We start from the raw sequence: 22,709 nt of genomic DNA, 5'->3' as shown, positions 1-22,709 counted from the left end.
ATATCTGTAGACAGGAGATTAGAATGATGCTAAAGTGATATTGGAGCAAAATACAAGCTTCCTTCTGGATTTCAAGAAAGTTTGTGTATCTCTGAAATCTTGAATTCAAAACCCAAGAGTAAATTATTGTTATTATATATTGTTATTATAATAAATGCTAGGGCTTCTTGTATTATTAGCCAAGCTCTTTTATTTGAAATTGATGAAAAGGGAGGAATTACTCATGTCTTTGGGATGCTTTATTTTTTTGAGGTCTGAACTGCAGTTGTTGAATATGCCTCTATTTATTTTTATTTACCAAGAGTTAACAGACAAAAAGCTACAATTGAGTCATGAGGAATAAATACCTGTGAGAACAGATATAGAGCAGATGAAGACTTTGCTGAAGAATGGCTGAAGGCAGATATACTCTGCAAGTATTTTAGAACTAAATACACAGCTAGGTGTGTTCCCATAGAATGTGCTGCTGTATGATTGAAAGTGTGGTGCAAACAAGAAAAAGAGAATTGGTGCTAAGAATCAGAAGAAAGCTGTTGGCAGAAATTTTATATTATAAAATAAATTTGTAGGAATATATTGAGTTCTGTATTTCTGAGCACATTTTTAAGGGAAACAAGATTGCATAAGTTGGTATGTAGGTAGTGCTACGTAGATTTTCCTTTTTTTTTTTCCAGTGGATGATTAAAGTTTGAGATTCTTCTGTTTATTACTGTGCAGCTATGATAGTTAATGGGTTGATATGATAATGATTAATGTCTTGCCTTTTTCTTGACATTAATAGGATTTTTAATGCATTCTTAGCATAAAGAATATAACAATTATAAATTCTGACAGATTTGATTCAAAAAGGAAAGAGTGCATGTATATTTCATGATACTGCAGGCTTTGATCCGTTATGTTCCCAATTAAGAAGAATTAGAAAGATTCATTAATAGTCCTTTTTTCCCCACAGATTTCTGTATGAGTTGTCTCAAATCCCCAACTTCGCAGAACGAGCTCAGTGTATTATCTTCCAGTCGGTTTTCGCTGAAGGGATAACATCAGTGCACCGGAAAGTGGATATTGTAACTCGTGCTTCCAAGGTAAGTCCTCATGAAAGCTAAATTAACACTTAAATATAACTTAGAGTATTTAGACTTCTTTTTTACCATAAGTGAGGAACCTTGATCTTGCTTACTGGCTTTTTAGGAAATAAAACTGTACTAAATTTTTAGTTGCTTAAAAGAACAAAAGGAAGAAGGAAGTAGGAAAGTGAATTGCATGTGATGCCCCATGAAATACGTAGAAATTTATCTGTGTTTAAGAGGTAGATTTTATTACTTTGCTTATTAAGTAATAGATAATCTCCATAAACTAGGAATTAATATAAGGCAAGCTTAGTACAGGGCCTTGCAAACTGCCTTTTATTTGCATACCACTGTTAATGCCAATTGATGCTTGTCATGTTCATTATCTTACTACTTTCCCTTGGCATCTATTAATTTCTGGTAAACCTGATGCAGCATAATTTTTAGTATGGGACAAAGCTCTACCTAATATTTACACACTATGAAAGACTAAGGACAAGATTTTTAAATTATAAAAAATAAATTATGAAAAGTAGAACAAGGTGAAAATTAGGAGAGAAATTAAATAGTGGCTGAAAGCTCTAACATCCTAACCAGAAAAATAGTTAATTTTATTTTTTTTTTCTAATTTGAAGATTAGTTCTTGACTAGCTTTGCTTTCAGAGAGTACCCATGCTCTGTCCCTTTGGATTTCTTTGCAATAGAAATAGTGACTTGCTTTTTCCTTTCCAAAGGAGGTGTGAAGAATCAGTGTTGTATGAGATAGGGAAAGCTGTATTGCCTTCAGTTCACTTATGAGGAGTTTACACTGAAACTGATTTATCCAGTGTATAGGGCTACACAGTTAAGAATTATGCCTGTGGCTGCAGATTGTCAACTGACAGAAGTCTTTATATGTAACTGAAAATAATTTACTAGTTCTACACTCTGTTTCTAGAACTGTTTTCTGATCTGAGACATGTAATTAGTTAGTCCTTAGCCCTCTTATATCTGGATTAAGTATGGATCCAGGAATGTGAATTTTCAGACCCATGAGAAGCAGACTGAGTGACAGGCTGATTCTAACCTGCTGACAGCAAAAATAGCACATCTCCATTTGACTGTGCGTGATACAAACTCATAATAAACCACCTTCTTGTTTGTAAGATTTTTGAAGTCTTCTGAGAACGTTTAGAAATCTTCCATTAATCTTTTTGTCATTGACATAGTATTTGATGCCGTATAATTTGCTTCATATGGATTACATTAAACATATTATCTTAAGGAGATACAGTCTAAAAAATGGTTCTCTTAAATTTTGATTATTGCACCAGTTTCAGCTTCTTTTATCTACCAAGTTCTTCAGAAAAGAACTTTAACAAAAATAAAATGAAAAAAAAATTATATTAGCAATTATAATTTTTATGTCAACCAAATTTACAGACCAGTATCCATTTTCCAGGCTTTGCTGAGCATGAAAAGTGTAAAGGAAATTTTGGGCTTGATTCTGGCTTTTGGAAATTATATGAATGGAGGGAATAGGACCCGAGGTCAAGCTGATGGGTTTGGATTGGAAATACTCCCCAAACTAAAGGATGTCAAAAGCAGAGTAAGTACTAATGTTTGGTTAAAGACAATTTTCCTGAAGTGATTTTTTTTTTACTTATTCCTTCATCTGACATAAGTTAATCTTTTATTTCTTACTCTTCTTGCTTGAAAAAGCAAGGTGCTTTGTACAGTTTTCATTCTTTTTTTCTCCTAGCTTTTCACCTCCATCTCTGACACATGTGTATTTTTCCTTAATATCTAATTTCTCCTGTTCAGTACTATTAGGATAATTACCATATCTCAGAACTTCTCTGTGTCTCTTTTATTAGCAGGGACTTAATAACAGTAGGGTAGAGAGAAGTGAGAGAGCACAGACTGCTCAAGTCTTCTCCATTAAATGTCCTCATTCTTTTTTCATGCTCTTACATGAAGATTGCTCTGTGTAAATAAAAATTAGGTTTAAAAACAAAATACCAGTAATCAGTTCATTGTAGTGTATACACTAACAAATTATGTATCAGGGATCAAAGAGATGTCACACCCAACAAGATACTTTCAGTCTTTTTTTTTAATTGTTAGATAAATGGATGTAGAACATGAAGTTTGAGTGGCATGCATGAGAAAATGCTCATAGATGGCAGTAAATTGTTTTGTAAAAAATTGAGAAGTACTAGCTGGTTTTTGATTAGTCATGCTAGGATCAAAGTCAGGCTGAAAGGCTAGACACTGTTCTGAGATGAGATTACTTTGCTTCTTATTTCAGTAGGGCAGAGCAGGAGGTGTTAGGTAATCTAGGCAATGGGAACACTGCTCAAAGTCATTCTTTGCCAAAACATACCTAGACACCACATGAATATAAGAAGCAGCAAAGAATAGGAGCTATTTTTCTGCTGATGTTGGTATAGAGTTGGAGCGTGAGGAAAAAAATTCCTTAATGCTCTTCTACTTTTCTTATGTGAAGTGCTTCCCTGACTACAAGAGATGTAGATTTTAAGCTTTTGTTCCTTATTATGTACACAGGAATGCATTTGTGAGACAGGCAATGTCAGCAAAACCGTTTATCTATGGAGTATTTTGTTTTACTTGTTTTACTTTTATCATCATTAACAAAGTGTAGAAACACATTTAATGAATTGTTCGGTGTTTTAATGAAGGCTTTTTCCAAAGGATTTGAGTCCTTTGTCTCCTAAAGACGTTGAGGTGCTGGAGCATGTCCAAAGATCAACAAAACTGGTAAAGAGTCTGGAGCACAAGTCTTAAAAGAAGCAGCTGAGGAAGCTGGGGTAGTTTAGCACAGAGGAAAGGAGGCTCAGGTGAAACCTTGTCATTCTCTACAACTCCCTGAAAGGAGGCCGTAACCAGCTGGGGGTTGGTGTTTTCTCCCAAGTAACGAACAATAGGATGAGAGGAAGCAACCTCAAATTCTTTCAAGGGAAGTTTAGCTTGGATATTAGGAAAAATTTCTTCACTGGAAGAGTTATAAGTCATTGTAACAGGCTGCCCAGAGACGTGGTGGAATCAGTGACCCTGGAGGTGGCACTTAGGAATATAGTTTAGTGATGGACTTGGCAGTGCTGGATTTTCAGATGGACTCAATGATCTTAATGGTATTTTCCAACTGAAATGATTCTGTGATTCTGATTCTTACTTTTGTCTTCACTGTGATGGTTCAGCTGTTCCATATAACCACTTTTTTTCCCAATCCTGCTGCATGGACAAGACACAGTACAAACAGCAGCTTAACTAGAACCAGGCCAAGTTTCCCATTACTCAGGCGTTTCTTGGCTGGCTAACTGCCTTGAAGAAAAATGTAAAACTCAGCTTTGTCTGACTTTTCTCAGTAGAACTGCTAGGCTTAGTGTCACTCTTTTATCTACCTATAAACTTCATAGAATTTAATAATCTCTGGGACTTTCCAATGTGGCTGCATTTAGCAAGCTTGCTCCAAAATTATGCATTTTGAAAAGGAGTAACTGATATAAAATATAACTATTTAAGACTTGTTTCTTAGCGAAACTAGCTAAAAAAATGACATTATTTACAGTTTCCTGGTAGCCAGAATAAAGATATTATTAGTTTAGTTTAGCCTTCAAAATGCATAAAAACTCAAAGGGCCCAGTTGCTACACGGAGACATGAGACCTCGGAGTTAATTGGTAGTCTGTATTTGAAAAGGAGAAGAATACAGGATCTTGTGCACTTGAGCATTAAGATATTCTTCCTTTGTCCCATTACTCTCTTCTCATGAGTTGCCAGCAAATACAACTTAACTGAGCTGAATTCCATGAGCTAAGCTAAAGAGCCACTGCTAAATACCTCTCATTTCACATAAGTCATTTATTTTCATATGAGCTTAGAAAGTTACTTTTTGTAGAGATTTTTTGACCTGCCAGTAATGGCTCCTAAAACTCTTAAACATGCAGGGTGACTTTTCCTGCATGACAGCAGTGACTTACTTAGTTAAGAATTTTGCTGGTGTATGATACTAATAAAATATAATGTGCTGCAGACTCTCGTATAGACAAGACAGCTCTGTACAGGAAGTCAGACATTGTTCACATACAAATGTTTGTTCTGATACCTGTCAATATAAAATATGAAAACACATCCAAAAAACTTCAAAGGCATTCCAGATAGAATTCCCTATATCATGGTTCTTTTATATTGCTGAATGTAATGTATAACTTTTCCTTAGTTCATCTGGCCCATGCTGACCCAATGATATGTAAGAAAATAAAATACTGTTTACAGTTGTGTGCAGGAACATGGAAATGGTGATTCTGTAAAGTGAGAATTAAAATTCATATTTATATGGTAACAGGGCATGAAATATACTTCTTGGTTGAATGCTATCTGATTTCATATTTAGAATAAAATATGTAAAGTATATGTGCGTTTTTTGGATCTTCCTTATAGATGATTGAGACTACAGGAATCAAGAAATTCTGTTCACATTAATGTATCTAAGATGACTGTAATATTTAGTTGATACTGTGTTTAAGAGTAGTATTATTGAATAATATTTTTATTTGAGTTAATATTATTATTATGTAATGCCTTCTATTATTACATAAAAATCTTCTCCCATGTATTCTTCTCTGCATGTATTTTTGCCTGGTATTTAAATCCAAACTAAACTCTGAATCTAGTAGTGGTATTATGAAGTTGATGTTGTAAAAGATCAAATTTTTTGGTCAGTAATGCTAAGGCTAAAAAGTATTGTGAATCCTATTTCTCAGAGCAATATAAAATAATAATTCATTTAATTTTAAGTAGAGTACATTTTCACAGTAAATCAGTGTTAATCACACATTTTTAATTTTTCCTAGGATAATGGTATTAATCTTGTGGATTATGTCGTCATATATTACCTACGCCATTGTGATAAGGTAAGGGATTTGCTCTATCAGCCTCTCCAAAACTGGGTTTCTGTAAGAGATGGTGAAAGGGTTTGTAACAGCTTTATAGAAACCTGAACATAATCCCTCTGATGGGAAAATAAAATCCATTTCTTTCACTTTCTTTTAATAGTTGTGTACCTCAGTAGGCATGAAACTTGCTATAAGTTTCAAGATAAGACTTGGGACAATTTTACCTTGGTTGTTGAGAGAACCACTGCAGGCAGTTAGCTGTGATTGTTGCAGACTGGACAGGTGGTCCCTCCAGCCCTGTCATATTATATCTGGGTGGCTGTAGCATTGTAAAATTTCTTCTGATGTCGGGATGCTGGAAGGCAGAAGCATGATTTCTCTCTTAAGACGAAAAAATGCAAGGACAGGTTGGTATTTTAAGATAGGTGAGTCAGCTGATGGGGGTGAAGTTAGGGGTTGAAATGATGCTGTAAGTTACATTCTGTTGTATGTCATACTCCTCTGTATATGCATCTATATTATATGCATTTGTATATTAAATATATATATATTTGGTATTGGCAGTAGCCAAACTTATTGAGTGGAAAAATTTGAACTATCATATTTTAAATGAAAATGTTGCTTAATGATTTTAACAGTGATTTTCAATAATTTTAATTTATTTTCTTATTTTTTCTTCTTTTTTAAAATTCTTACATAAGGTTGTTGAATTGATGATTTAGTAATCCTCAGATATGTGGATCTGTATCAGTATTCTTTCTTTAAGGTTTTTGGGTTTGTTTGTTTCTCTTTTTTTTCATGTGTTTTCTCTTGGTAGTTTTGTTAATTTGGGGTTTTTTTTGGGAGAACTAGGATTTTTATGCTTTATAATTAATTTATTAAAATATTTAATTAATTTAATTGAATATTTCTGCAAACTTCCTACTATACTGTAATTTTACTTCAGGGAGTTTTGTGAAACAAAACAGTATATCTTCCTTGGAGGAAATAAACGCAGTGTAATTATTATCCATTGCACTTTCTCCACTAAATGTTTATATCTTTCTAATAATAAAATTATTCTTTCCCCATTCACTAAACAATTAGCTCTCCAACCTATGAGTTTTCCTTCATTACAGACTGAAATTCATGCAGGTATATGCATATTTCAAACTCAGTAATGTATGCTTATACACAGCAACGTCACATTAATACCATTTATACATACTTTACTTCCAAAAATTCCACTGGAGCTATTGCTTTGAACCTTGTAAAAGTTTTTTGTTGATTGGTTGCTGGGTTTTTTTTTAATTTTGCTTCATTTTGTATGTGGGGGATTTCTGTTGGCTCTGTTTGTTTATTTGTTTTACTTCTGATTTTTTTTTCTTACTGTGCTAAAAATAAGGTATATACTTAGGGGTTCCATACAGCTTTAACCCCTATTATTTATTTAGCCACATAAGTATTCAACTGTGTATTTTTATCTGTGTAAACTGCTTCAGGAAATACATGAATAGGGTTTTCAATTTATGCTTATAAAATGTGTGTGTTTTTAATGAATTGTGAGAGAGTGAAACCACAAACGTTTGGCATAAGATCCCTTCTTGCTAAAATGAGTATTCCTGTTATCTTTTCCTAAAAAACTTCTAATCCTTTATCCAAACCTTTATTGACATAAAATTAACTGAAATGTTGTGTCTTTAATGTTGTTTAACTGTTTAAATTGAGCACAGTTTGCTTTACAACATCTAAAAGGAAGTTTCAATACTCAGAATGGTCAGTATTTAACCTTGAATGAGATGTGGTTTTAGCAAGAATGATTTAAAATATGTGATTTTTGTAATTTTATAAAACTTTTTCGTAGATGAGAATTTTTTTAAAAAGCTGCTTATTTCACTCTAAATGCAATCAATTTTCATAGTGGCCTGTTTGTTTGTTTGTTTGTTTGTTTAGGAAGCAGGAACAGACAAGAGTATTTTTCCTTTACCAGAACCACAGGATTTTTTCCAGGCCTCCCAAGTTAAATTTGAAGACCTAATAAAAGACTTAAGGAAACTGAAGAGAGATCTAGAAGGTAACTGGGAACTTTCACATTTGTTCTGCTAACAACAAAGTGCCATTTAAAATGTGATCTTTATGAGGTTTTCTTATTGCTAATTAGGTTTATAGTGTTGATTCATTTAGAGTTTTTACACTGTGGCACAAATTACTCACATAAATTAGAAAGAAAAAAAATTCAACTCATGACTTAATAAAAATGAAAGTAGAGATCCTGAAAAGTAATTTTCCCTTTTACAATTGAAAGGCCCCTAAAGAAATCTTTCTGAATATTCCTTCAGTTATGTGTGAATTTTTCTCTGGCTTCTCCAGAACTATGTGTTTAACTGTAGATATCTGTTAGCTCCATAACATAAATACTTTCTTCAGTACTTGTATAACAACAATTTAAAAGTTACAAGAAAGGGTTGAATACTATTAATGTAGAAATAAAACACAGCTTGCCAAGGCAGAGCAAAGGGAAATGGAAAGCTCCAGTTCAAAATATTTTCACCCTGGGACATAAAATAAACATTTTAAAATGTTTATTATAAAGAGGGACTCAGAAACCAAACTCATCTATCAATCAAGGTACTGAGTGGAAATAAAGTAGGAAGGGTTGTTCTCTTAAGTATTCCAAGCAGTTTCTTTTTTATTTTGTGCTACATGCAATTTTCTAAAATAAATTCAACAAATGATGACTGAATATTTTAAGCCTTTTTCTTGCTATGGAAAAGTTTGTACTTTACTAAGGGAGTTCTGTGTAGAAGATAGGGTTTAGGAAGATAATCTGCATAAAAACATGTAAAAACTTTTGCATTTAAATTTACATGTTTGCACCAGACTAGAAGAGTACTTTAATAATCAGAGTTGAACAAGATAACTGTTTTCAAATTTTGTAAGGCACTGAAAACTGTTACAAAATAATTTATCCTTACAGCTAGAAATTGTTGGATTAGGTCACTGCCATCCTTAGGACAATTTCAAAGGTTAATAGTGGTAGGAAAGTATCAGTTGTTGTTTGTTCGACCCAGGCATAAGTGAGTGCTCTATCTCCTCTCATCGCTTGGCCCTGTAAGCCCCTTGGCCTGCCCTCTTTTGGGCTAGTTTTTGCAGAAACATGATCTGTGTTTGATCTTGTACTTTTTCAGCATGTAGTCCTGCTGTCATACATCTTAGTCATGCAGGAGCTGCACTGAGGCTGGGGCATTCACATCATATTTGTTCTACACTGCAAAGACACAAACAGCAAGTAGGAAAAGATGAACTCCTTTACTCTTAAAATAAAAACTACTTTTTGTAGATATTTATAGAAAATTGAGAAAAATTGCTATCTTGAGGTTGTTTCTGTAATTCTTTGTAAAGGTGTATGTTAAAGCCAGCGAAAACAATTAGCATGCAAAGTTAATGACAGCAAAGATATGAAACCAAAAAGGTTGTGGAAATGTTTTCAGATGTTGGTATTTTATCACTTCGAAATATGCAACAGATTCTAACAAGCATTCCTATGATTATTTCTCTTACATTTAAACAAAGAAACAATAACTTATATAAGAATTTACCTTTTTTCAATGATTCCCTTTCAGTTTTTTTTTCTTTGGTTAATGTTCTAGTTGATTTTTAAATCAGAATTTTAATTGAAGAGGTTATAATTTTAACACGTACAACAAAGATTTGATGAGTCTCTGTAGTTTATTGTAGCCATTAAAAAGTTGTGGCTGCTGGCAGAATACCAGTGAAAGTCTAAAGCTGAAACAGATGTGAGTAGCAGAAAGCAAGTCCAGAGAAGCGTCGGGCCCAGCTATCCAGACAGGCGCGGCCCTTCAGATGTAAATAATTTGAACAATATTAACTGGGGCTGCCTGTGTTATAGGGTACATTGGATTTGTTTCACAGTTTGTTGGCTAAGGTAGTCTCAAGCAGATTACCTTGGAAGTGGGATAAGACAAAGGTAATAAATAGAAGACAGGTTTTCATCATGTCATTAGGTAATGAACTAGTGTCCTGCTAGTGACTTCCCTTTTTTCTGAGATTTGTAAGGAATTATTAAAAAAAAAGAAACATATCACTTCTTACAAGTGGAATGGCAATTTTTATAGTTACTTTTCATATTAGTTGTCTTTAAGTATTTAAAAATATATTTGACTCGTTTATCAAGGCATTCGTTTATGTTTCTAACATGGATATTAACATAGGAAAGATGGAATTATCATGAGTGTCGTGTCTTATAAACCTCATGGTATAAATCTCTGGTTTGAAATACCTAGACACTGTGGAAACAAAAGTTCAAATCTAGATGGAGTACAAACTCTTTCATCCTTTCCAGATAAATAGATTGAGTTCCATGCAATTTGCTATTTTTAAATCTTTCAGATTAGACTTTAAAGATATAGTCTAACTTTACTCCAAAGGGATTAGACTGAAGTTAGATTCAAGAATTCAAGAAGGTTTTTGGAGAACCTTAATTCAACAGGTTTTTAAAACATATTCCAGAACAAACTTTTTAATCATGGATGTTTTAGTTTAAAAAGAATGAGAAACGAAAATATGCATTTAATATAGGCTTTTAAGGGGAAAGAAGTGAATATTGGATGGTAAGATGAAAATTTTAGGGTGAAATCTGGTTCCACTCTAACATCCAATAGAAAGAAATTTCTGTAAGCTCAGGTTTTCACTCCAGGTCTGTTGGTGTATTTCCAAGGCTTTCAAATATTGCACAGTATCATAAGCAGATATATTTATTCATTTAACACATGCTAGCTTTCCAGTTAATGTGGAGTTATGGAAAGAAAAGGTTTTGCTTTGCTTAAGATTGTAAGACATCTTACTCCTTGTCTAGGGCAATAAATGATTCCAACATTTTTTTTCCCTGTGACCAAACATGATTTGCCTTCTAATTTGAACAATGCAACTTGTTATTCTTGAAATTTATATTCTTCTGGAATAAACACAGAATGTTTTAAATACATAATCATAAGAAGATACTCAGAAAGAAAGCCACGAAGTTTGATAGACTAGTATAAGTTTTACCATTAATCCTTTTATTAATCTGTGTCTGAAGTTTAACAATTTTGATTAAATTAGTTTCCCTGTAGATTCTTTCCATCTGTCATACTCATTCCTCTTCTTTGCAATACAGTACATAAAATGTTTAAATTTTGTGCTGCTTTGTTCCTCAGAAAGCAATATTAGATGCCTCGTGTAATATTCTGTGATGTTCATTATAACTTCTTTTGCATTCTTGACCTTAACAAATGAAACAGCAACGATATTTATTGAATTGTTAAAAATGGAAACCAAGGTAGGTCCATACTAAGGATTTTGAAGAGTCACTTCTGTTTCTCATAATTAATTAAATTTACTATGAGAGTGATTATAACATTCTGATTTCATTGAAAACCCACATACCTTTTACTTTCCCCTCCTTTCATGGCCACCAGTAGAAATATTGGTTGCAATTTTCATACTAATATCTTTTCAGTACTGTGTATAAGTTTTAAATTTTTATTAACTTAACTCTGTGTGTGAGTATATATGTAGGTGTTTGGAAATATGTGTGTGACAAAAAAAAATCTGAAATAAAAAGGAGACGTTAGGGATCTCCTATACAATTGTCAGTTGGAGACAGAAGACATGGTTTGATATCGGGGACCTCTTAACCCAGCTGTTGACAGGTCTGTATCTTGCTTAAGTTTGTAACCCAAATTTTTCCCCATTTATATAGGAGAACTTCACCAAAACTTACATTTATGGCAACTCCATTTTGTAAAATTGCATAATCCTTATGAAAAGATTAAAAGGGAAGTAAGTAAATCTATGCAAGAAAAGTTGAGAAATTACAATGTTGTGTTGGCCATTTTTACACTGGTTTTTATGCAGAAGCATTACAAAGATCTTAAAATTATAGAGAAGTGCAGTTTGGTAGGTTGAAATATACATCTGGAGGTCCTGTGGTCCAGAGCCTTTGAGCAAGAGTAACTTCATACTTAGATCAGGTTCCCTTAGTACAGGGCCAAAATCATCTCAGTTTTGAATCTAAGGATGGAAATGGCAGCACATCTCTAGGCACCTGTTCCAATGCTTAATTGCTGTCTTGAATATTTTTCTTTATCCCATGTGAGAATTTCCTGTGCTGCAACTTGTGACTATTGCTCAATTTTCTTTAGATGTGCATTCCTGAAAAGTCTGGCTCTGCCTTCTCTCTAGTTATTCGTAAGATAGTTGACGTGAAAATCTAGATTTCAGCTTGCTTTCTCTAAATGGGGCTTAACATACCTGGCTTCTCCTGCCTCTTCTTCAGGTGCTTCATTTAATTTTCATTCCTAAATGTCATGACAATAGATATAGTTTTTTTCAGGTTTTAATATATATTTATACAGTATAAAATACATTGTTGTTCATAGAAACAGGTCCAGTGGACTGGATGTGACTAATAAACACCATGGCAGTCATGTCACACTCTTAACACTGTCTCTCAGCATGGCTCATTAGACCGTACTAAACTGTTGCATCTACACTGCTCTCATTCAGTCCTTCTTCAGGTAGCTATGTGTCACATTCTATTGCAAAACATGGGAGAAAATTTAGGAAAAAGAAATGGATGGAAGTTGAAAAGGGTCACTCATTCTTGATGATTTCAGTAACTGTTACTTTAAATAGAGTCAAGGAGGAAACTGCAAAAAGAAAAAAATAATCAGTTCATGCAGACTAAAACTCTGATTTTCCAAATTTAAAGTACTGAAAAACATTTGGATTTATTAAGGATTAGAAGAGAATATATTTATCAATAGGAAAACATACAAAGGCAGACAAGTTTGATTGGTATTATTCCAGGAAGTTAATTTAAAATTCCTAAATGTCTTTTCCCGTCAGAGTCCTCAAACTGAGTGAAAGAGTTTTGCAACAAAATGTCCCCTAATTAACTATAGCCTGGTTTTGTTCTAGAGATTAATTGATTTGATGGGTTATCATTTTTGGAATGAATGGAATTATAGATTTAGTTCGTACATAATACAACCTATGGTAAAGTCTTTTTTATGAACTGAAGTTTTAGTGAAATCATGATGCAGTAATAATCCATAGTGCAAGGATTACAGTGTTGGGGGGTTTTGTCTGTTGTTTGATTTGCTTGATAGACAATATGTTTACTGGATCACATCAAGAGAATTCTATTATACCAATTCTGAGTATTAACTTTCTAAATAATTTGTAGGATCAAAAGTTATGTCTTCATAAAAGATGATTGCTTATTCATTAGGAGAATCATATTCCAAAAAGTATCAAAAATATTCTTCTAAAATATTTTCAACCAATTGAGGCCTTAGTCTAATTTAAATGAAATGTTCTAAGTCAGTTTAAAATAGGGGCTTTTGTCAGAGAAATGTCTGTCTGACAGACATGGCAAAAAATCTTCCCAGCAGGAGCAGAGAAGTTGTACGATAATTTACAGGACATGCTTACTTTAATTCTCTTTGTTAGTTATATGTTCTTTAAAATTTTGGAAGTGCAAACAAATAGAAATTTGAAATGGGTGGTGGAACATGAGGAGCCAGATAGGTGCATGTGTTATTTCTCTAGGCAATGGCATAAAAGAAGCATGTTTTGAATGTGGTTTCACTGTTTTTGCGTAGTCCAATATTTACATTATCTATTGTGAGGCAATGCAAAATGGTATAAGGAAAAAAGCAAAGCAAATGGCTTTGTGTAGGCAAAGGGTTGTTTTTTGTTTTTGGGTTTTTTTTTGTAGGAGTTGGCACTTTCATTCTCTGAGTTTTCTGACCACTTTTTGAATAGTCTCTCCTCTCAGCAGGATGAAACATATTTCAGTTTGTTTTGATTTAGAAAGATCCAACACAGGCATTTAAAATGCATTTTCTATATGTCTCTTGGATTTGATTTTACAATAAAACTAACTTTTTGACAGTGTTCCACTGGTAATGTTCATATGTGAATACATTTAGTATAAATTTTTCTACGTGGATAATTTCTTAAAATTTCATTAGATTTTTTAGGTTTTGATAAAAAAGATAGTATGGAATGGTTTAAATGGTTTAAGCATTCAAATATATAATAGAGAAGAAAATGTTTTTGAAGACTTTATTCCCTGAAAGCAGATGTCTGCATGTGTGCTCAAAGGCACAGGGAGAAGGCTTTCAGTTGGTTAAACAATGGCATGCTGTTAATTTTTTTAGTATATTTTTTCCTTTGGCTAAAGAATTCTTGGAAATTTCATGTTAAAAATCATTCTGCAAATGTTAAGATTCTAAAATTAAACTGAGAAATAACATACTTAGGATTTTCTGTGCACTTTTTTGTGTGCCCTTTTAAATAAATAAATAAATACATGTGTGTATGTTAAGCATTAGTTACGTAACTATGAAGGATACATCTGGGAGCAGGTAGTGTACATCTGGGAATGGGAGGAATACTGTCCCTATCAATGTGTATGATGGATAAGGAATTAGGCAGTTTGGAGAGTGTTAAAGACTGGTGTTGGGAGGAACAGTGACTTTATGGACCTCATTAGCTTTTCCTCTTTGTGGAGGTATGCAGTAAGAGACAGGACAGAAAGTCACATATCAAAGATTGAAAGTGCATTACTTGAGACTGTGGAGTACAAATTACTAATAGTGGGGCTTATAAGCACTTTATGGAATGTTCCTGCTAATATTGCTGGTAGTTTATGAATTTACATGATTTTAAATATAAGCTGAATGCTCCAGCTGAACCAAACTTCTACCAACTTGGTGGAAGAATTAATTAGATCCAACTTTATGATCTGTCTTGCACATAAAATCAGAGATCCAGCAATAGAGAGGAAAACAGATCACTTCTCTGGCTTCTACAGTTTCAGCTCATAAACTGTTTCAGCCATTGCCCAATTCTCTTATGGCTGATCCCTTATTCAGTACAATAAGTGATAAAATGTTTGAAAGGTCCTTTTTTTTCTTAGCAGTGTAAAAATCTTAGCTCATCTGATGAAAATATTCTTGCTTCTTAAAAATATTGTCTCCCTCTGAATTACCCAGACAAGACTCTTCCGTTTCAAAATATTCTTCTTTCTTGTACTGTTCAGAGCGAAGGGAAATGTTTCAGCTTCTCGGCAGATTCTGCTAGCACACAGTTCTACACTCTTGACAGATCTTAATGATGTGTTGAGTTCTGTATGTTTGGATCTTGACACTTAACAAAAAGTTTCTACTAATCATGTGTGCTGCAATCACTTAAAGGAATCTTTCAAAGACTTGACTGGAAAATTATGCGGCTTTAGTCATTATAATCATTTATATGTACTGTTCAGTCCCTTGCAATGTGCTTCTCTGCTGAATGATGCCCTGAATGTAAACTACCATTTCAGAAGGAGTACATTAAGCAGAGGCTCAGATATGTTGCTATGGTGTGAAAAATATTTAGTTTTACTAGCAGTCTTTTTCATTTTGCTAAATGTATTCTTGGGAAACTATTTTAACAGAAAGGTTTGTAAATGATTTGTATAATATGTTGGTGCCCTTTCACCAAATAAGGAGCTAAAAAAATTTTAGGCTAGTTGAAACTAATATAGTCCTGAAAGTTCCTCTGTATGCCGTCACTAACTCTAAAAGTTCAAAAATGTTGTTTAATTTATAATAAACAGAAAAAGCACGCTCAAAAACAAAGGTAGAATATCTGATCAAACTTGTGAGAATTGTCAGGATGTCTGACTCATTCAGAGCAGGTGAACTTTGCAAACTGTTTTGTATGCCACTAATTTAATTATTTCACTTTCCACATCTTAGGACGTATCACTGAAATGTTATTTCTGTCTCATTTATATGTGGCAGCTAGAGCACCTAAACAGGTACTTGTTTCTGTGTGTCACGAGGAAATGTGTTTCAGACAAAGACTGACTTTTTACTTTTTTATCTTCTATCCTCTTGATTATTTTTTTTAAGAAAAAGGAATTATTAATGTGTGAAGAAAATATCTTTATATAGAAGCACATCTCTTCTTTTAAATTAGCTGAAAATGTCTTCACAGAACAGTAGCTATACCAGCAATTAGTAGATTAGACTGGTGTATTTAGTTTTACGTGTGCTAACACTTTTTTGCTTTAAATTGTTGACTTTCATTTAAGGCAATAAAGACAGCTTGAGAACAGAGTGCTACCACAGTCTGATGCCCTTTTATGCTTTTCTGAGATAGTTTTGTCTCAGAGAACTTCCCACTCCACTTCACAGCATTTTCATCTCTGCTTTCCTCAGAGGCATCCATATCAGTAAGCCCTGCTCTGGCTTTGGTGGTAGTGCTTTAACATTTGTGTGTTCCTCTTATTGGCGTGTACTGATGATCAATATGGGTCCAAAAGGGCAAATAAAATACTGTCTCTGAAACTTTTTGAGTGAGTAGCAACCCTCTTGGCAGTGGGAAGTTCTTAAAATTCTTACCGCACTCCCACGGAATCAAGATTAATCTCTTGCCTTATGTACATTATTTAAAATGCTATCTGACAAGAAACTTACATGCAAGTTTGTACAGAAGTGCAAAAGCTGTAGATAGTGCAAAAAGCATTAAATTAATTCCATGTGAACAGCTCCAGTGAGTAGGTACCTAAGTGCATTTAATAACAGGAGACTATAACCACATCCTGTAGTGGTGTCCAATGGGTAAACATGCATCTCCACCAGTAACTATTTGTTTAGCTTGCAAAGTTGGTTCCAAGCAAGAAAATTAATAAAGTAATACCAAAGGAACTAAATCTGAGAAAATTATGTAGCACTTGCTGAATAAGATAAATTTATGAGATTTATCAGAGGTTTATTAGGTTTTAATTTGGGCGTGGAGATCCAAGTAGCGTAGCAGGTTTGTGCACTGTAAACGGTCATGGATTCTCTCAAACAGAAATTTGAGATTATTTAGCACTACACTGAATGCATTTGCAGTATTACTTCTAATGCTCTTTGGAACAGAATAGGTAAGACCTCTAAAAAATAATTGTCAAATAGTAATTCTCCTGTCAAAGAAATGCTTGCGTTGACACTGAGTAAAAGAGCGAGCCTGGCAGTCTAACCTGCCGCGCTCTGACCAGACAGGAGCAGGGCAGCTTTAGCAGCTTTCACAGAGGCATAACTCATAGGGGATAGTGTCAGTGACAGCTTTATAGGAATTCATGGTGTTGATACTTGGTTTTGCTGTCAGACTGATTCCTGTAAATGCTACTGGTGGGTTCTGGTGAGTAAATAGTTAGTAATTTACTGTTATCAACTTTAAACTATTTCTGGTTTTGCGTTTACATTTAAAATGGTGTTTAAAAAATTCCAAATTGTGTCTGATTGACACAGAAATGCTCTTTACATGAAAGTTTGTTTATGGGCCACGATTCTTTTGACAGATTTACAAGTGTCTGTGGAGTTTTAAGACTATTGCCCAATAGGCATTAAGTGAGAGACATTCTATTTTGTAAATATTTTCACTTATATTGGGGATTTTTAAAGAACTTTTTGAGCCAAGTACTGCATTAAATCTGAAGACAGTGGCAAACTGATAATCAGCAGTTTCCAACTTCATTTTAATGTTTTGCTAATGCTTTCCATTTCTGTCGCCAAGATTTGTAGTGGGTGAAGCATGATGTACATCTAGCAATTTGTAAGGGCTTTCAAATAGTTTCACACACTTGTATTTTCTTTTTTTTTTTCTCTAATAGCTCATTTAGAAATAAACAATTTTCAAAAAAGCGTATTACATTCAATTTCACTAACATACAGCTCATACCCAGGAAAAGAACCAAAAGTTTATTACATTAGTGGAGAATTTGCATCTGTTTGAACTCAGTAATGCTGAAGCAGGTTTTTCATTTTCCCAAATGATTATTTTGGAAGGAGATGGTGAGAGGAGAATTGTATGTGTGGTGTGATAGCTGTCAGCTTCCTCAGATTTCCCTCAGATTCCTCAGAATTTCGGAAAGACATTTTTTTAGAAATGTATGTATGTATTTAAAAGAAGGAATGCATAATAGGATCCTTTACTTCCAAATCATTCTAATAAGAACTTTGTTGAAGTAATTTTCTATCAAAGAGGAAAAGTTTTGTACTGTAGTGAATATGAGAATGAAGTATATAAAAAATGTAACATTCCCTCATGTTCTAGTAGTTTTTGCAAGGAAAATTATAGCAATTTATGAAACTAGACTATCCCGTTTTGGAAGTTTTTTATATAATGTTTGGCATGACATTTTTAACATTATGTTTCAAGAAAATAAAAACCCAACAAACAAAACCTTATATAACAGGAAATTCAATGAATGCTAGTTACCAGAATTTTTTTTACTATGTTGTGTAGAACTGAGGTAGGTCACACAGTTCTATGGTAGACATCCACCATTATTACTAAAGCAGCTGGAAAAAGACCACCTGACTTTAATATGTATCATCACAACTGCTGTTCTAATAAAAAACTTCACATTAATTGTGTCATTAAATGCTTTTTGCCTATTCAAAATATGTCTTTTTGTGTATCTGATTTGTGATTTATTTGAAAACACTTCCATCATTCCTTGTTATATCTATCCCCAAGCAAATTTGCTCGTGTTCTTCAGCCTAAAAGATTTATTTTTCAGGCTTTACAATAGTATAAATTATTAGAATTTGCAAGTGTTTACTTGGCTTTTTCTGTCTCTTTCAATTTCGTGGTTCCAAGATCACTTTAAGCATTTGAAACTGGTATGTCATCTGTCCCATTTTTCTTCATTTCTCTGCCTTTCTTCTTATTGTTCCTTTTCCCTTATTCCAAATACCAATCTCCTTGTTAGGGATGTTAGGATTCTTCTTAAGAATTCACTATCCAAATCAATTTTTTTCCTATGTGCTCTATGGGTTGGTATTTCTTATCCAGGTTTTCCTGTAGTTTTTGTCATCTAATTAAGGTTAATTTTAGTAACCTCAATTAAAAAAAAAAATTACCAAAGGTAGTGTATATGTGCTTTCTTTTTACTTTAGGAACACTTCATCCTAGTCTTGGTTGCTTAAATACATGGGACCTACCTGAGTTACCTTTCTAAATCTTGTGTTATTAAAGCTTGTAGGAAGCATCCAGGAAGCTTTCAGTACTTCAGAGAATGCATTAGCAACACCATATGTTTGGAAAAATGCCTTTCTGGAGATATTTAGATGTGTTTAGATGCTACTGTACCTACAAGCTTATTAATCTAATACATATTCATAGAAATTTAATTCTGTATAGATTTATACACATTTATGTGAGAGTATTATAAAATAAATACTGATTTGCAGTTTTTGCAACCTTAATTGACTGTAAGAATTATGGGCATTTACTGTGTTTCAAATGTCTGAACATATTGTGTGTACTATAATACTTCTACAGTTTCATCATTTTATATTTATCCAAAATAATTTCTAAATGTTGCCTCGTGATTTTCTGTAGATTTGTTTAAACTATAAAAAAAGATTGCAAACCTGTGTGTTAATTTTGTTCAAACTTACAGCCAGAAACTTACAATACTCTCTCAGTTATTTTGCTAGATTTTTTCCTCTTATAAAATTCTAATGTCTGTTGTCTTCCGAAGTAGTGTTACAATTTGGTTGATAGAAATCTCTTTCTAATTCTGTAAACATAAATATTAGGCATACATACATTTCAATCAGTGTATGGTGACAGTCACAGAAAGGTCAAATTTTTAATGGTAAGCAGCATGTATCATTAGAAAATAATCTTAAGGTATCATATAAACATCCTGATTTTGGATTTTTTTTTTTTTGCTTAATTTAAATTATTAAAGACACTTAACCAAGCAGCTAATAAAAGACACTCTTTACCAATCTAGTATGTTTAAATCACCACTCCATTATGCCTACTGTCTGGCATACCAACAAATATCCATTAACTTTACTCTGAATCATTTGAAAGGTTTGTCATATCCTACCAGATACAAAACTAAAGATAAACTTAGACTGTAGCCCAGGCCATTTTACACAACCTGCAATCTGAGTCATGGAGGGTTGCTAAATTAAAATATAGTCTTGGGTGGGAATGGGTATTTTTCTATAAGAATTGACCAAATGTATTTCTGCTCTTAATTAATTGAAAAGCTGTGGTTGTTTTCAGTGCATCCTGATGGTCCAAGGGTATTATAAGCACAATACTACTTGCACAGTAAAATGTGTGCATCTATTTTCAACCTTTCTCTGACTTTTTACACTACGTTGCAAATTGAAATAATGGGACATTTTAATTACACAGGCTCAACTTCCGTTTCCACACATTAATTTTTGTTTAATGGTGGTAGCAATATGGTGTGAATACAGTTCATGCAGTCAAGCTATAAATCTTAGGTTTAACTCCAAAATAAGTTTCCATCTAAAAGTAGCTTCTTGGGAATGAAATCTTGTGGAAGAAAAATCTTTTAGTGGTTCATAAATTCAGTTGCTAAATGGAAAGTAATTTCATTTTGATTTCTGCCTCCTGTCATATTTAATGTGTAACACTGGAATGCACTAAGTTTACTAGAAGTTCTAGGCCTGTTAAAATTTGCTGGCAAATGAAATTAAGTTTTTCAGAAATTGACATGGCATTGGTTCTTAACATAACAGATAATCAAATAGTAAACAAATTGCATTTAAATATACGTTAACTTTCTTACATACTTTAACTGTTTCATATCACAGTCTGGCGATGAAATACTCAAGTAATGCTGAATTGCTGCATCTGTTTCAGGAAAAATGGTTGAGTATTGGATGCCTGGCAGTGATTGATTAAAATCAATCCAGATACAAAGGATCCTTCACTCACCACAGAAACAGACTTTAAAGCTTTAAATATACCATCTAGAATTAGTGTGTGAGGCAAACTGTGTTAGTAGCAAGCCCTAGCACACTGCAGGAGTTGTAGAACAAATTCCTTACTGAAGACAAATTCTACTCTTTAAACACATATAGAATTTTTTATTTAGTATGCTTGACTAGTATTTGTGTTTCTTATTTTAGTGTAATTGTTGGATTCCTTAGTGCTTATTTATAACATCTAAAGTAAATTCAGGTGACTAACTTAGATGTAAGCTCCTATGGTGCTGAAATCTACTTCTGGTACATTTCTTCTGTCATAAATATGTTTCATCTTTTTGTAGCCTCTGAAAAGCAGATGAAGTTAGTTTGCAGAGAGTCTTCTGAAGAACATCTCCAGCCCTTCAAGGAGAAATTAGAGGAATTCTTCCAGAAAGGTAACCACATCTGAAAAAAAAACCTTATTGCCAAATAGTGTAGTGGTTTATAAAGTTATGTGTAATGTAAGCTGCATTAAATATCTGTTTCCTCTGAAAATTCCTGTGGATTATATTCCTAATGGACCTAATATATGTTCATATATGTTGAAATATGTTAAACAGATCTTAGACATCACTTGTCAAAGCTAATCACTCCCTTGATCTCACCCATTTCCCATTGGTTATTTTGTGCTTTGTTCTTTATTATTATTTGTAGGCAAAATGAAAAATATATTAATCACAGACAAAATTTATCAGAGGGAATAAAAAGCTTCAAAGACTTAAAAAAGACAAGAGTGAAAGACACTCTTTTAGAGAAAGTCCACATATATACGTCATCTTTTCTTCCTAGTGTGAGCTTATGAACTAAGTTATTCATATTTAAAGATTTTTGTCTTGCATGAGGCAGAAATAAGCATTAAAAAAGTGATTTACCAAGTTAGAGTCTGGAGACAATGGTGCAAACCAAGGTGCAGTTTGGTGGTCAGCTAAAGACAATGTAAATGCAGGTTGCTGTTGAAAACAACAGTCCTGCTCCTTCCTGTTTCTCATACTGTGTTCCCCATCACTTGCTTCTGCCAGCACCATTGCTTCTGGAGTTGTGGAAAATATAAGCAGGAAGAGATTGTCCCCCCTCTCCTTGTAGGAATACAATCGTTTTAGGCAAACAAAAAAAAAAAACAAACTGTATTTTTGGCAGAGATATTAGACTTGTTAAGAATTTAATTGTATTTCTCACAGAGGTGGTGAACACTTTAACAATTTACTGTCTGAGAAATCAGTTGAACTATCTGGATCTGCTCATCCAGACAGAATATTAGTGGTCATTCATAGATTATTGTAGTAATTTATTAATTAGCTTAATTCTTTTTATAAAATTGTCCTAATGTATTTTTAATAACTTTGTTACATGAGGCTGTCTTGTGTAAATACTTTGACAAATGAAAACAGGCTGTTTCAAAAGTAGCAATTATATTGTGCTGATAAATAAGCTAATATTCTCCTTTACCCTTCTCCCAGGCCATGGAGTTCAAGGGATACACTTATTTGATATATTTTTTTTAGGTGCAAGTGTATTTGGACAGTATTTAAACCACAAATTCCTCGCCACAGAATTTTTAAAACAAAAAATTTAAGGAAATCTTGGTGTCACTGCTGGACAGTTTCATTGTTTTTCTAATGTATTTAATTAGATGTTTTCACTTACAGTTTAACAATAACATTGAGATTGAATTAGTACTCTCTATATATATGTTTGTATTTCTACAGAACCATTATGATCACCAGCATGTTTCTTGATCTAGCTTGCCAAAATATTGTAATAATCAATTTTGCTGAGGTCTAACCAGGACCCAAATGGTGTGTTCCACAATAGTATCACAGATTCTGTAATTCTTACTGCAGCCTGGATCTCACAAGGACTCTTGTGGTTCGTGCAGCTGGCAGCTTAGCACCACTCAGCTGTTTGCTTGCTGCTCCT

The 22,709-nt window shown here is 33.4% G+C and overlaps 1 protein-coding gene across 5 annotated transcripts in view; it reads left to right on the top strand.

Moving 5' to 3' along the window:
- FMN1 (formin 1) overlaps positions 1-22,709 on the top strand; it is a 179,249-nt gene that overhangs the window by 117,022 nt on the left and 39,518 nt on the right. For all 5 annotated transcript variants that reach the window (XM_039705429.1, XM_039705428.1, XM_039705426.1 and 2 more), the window contains 5 exons: positions 953-1,082; positions 2,509-2,655; positions 5,923-5,982; positions 7,897-8,017; positions 21,095-21,187. In XM_039705429.1, the coding sequence (XP_039561363.1) occupies positions 953-1,082; positions 2,509-2,655; positions 5,923-5,982; positions 7,897-8,017; positions 21,095-21,187 (551 nt within the window). The remainder of the gene's footprint in view (positions 1-952; positions 1,083-2,508; positions 2,656-5,922; positions 5,983-7,896; positions 8,018-21,094; positions 21,188-22,709) is intronic.

This window comes from Passer montanus, unplaced genomic scaffold, assembly GCF_014805655.1.
Source record: "Passer montanus isolate IOZ18808 unplaced genomic scaffold, ASM1480565v1 scaffold18, whole genome shotgun sequence".
In the NCBI taxonomy this organism is placed as follows: Eukaryota; Metazoa; Chordata; class Aves; order Passeriformes; family Passeridae; genus Passer; species Passer montanus.
The sequence above is the reverse complement of the archived record's forward strand: the minus strand, read 5'-3'. Positions and strand labels throughout refer to the sequence as shown.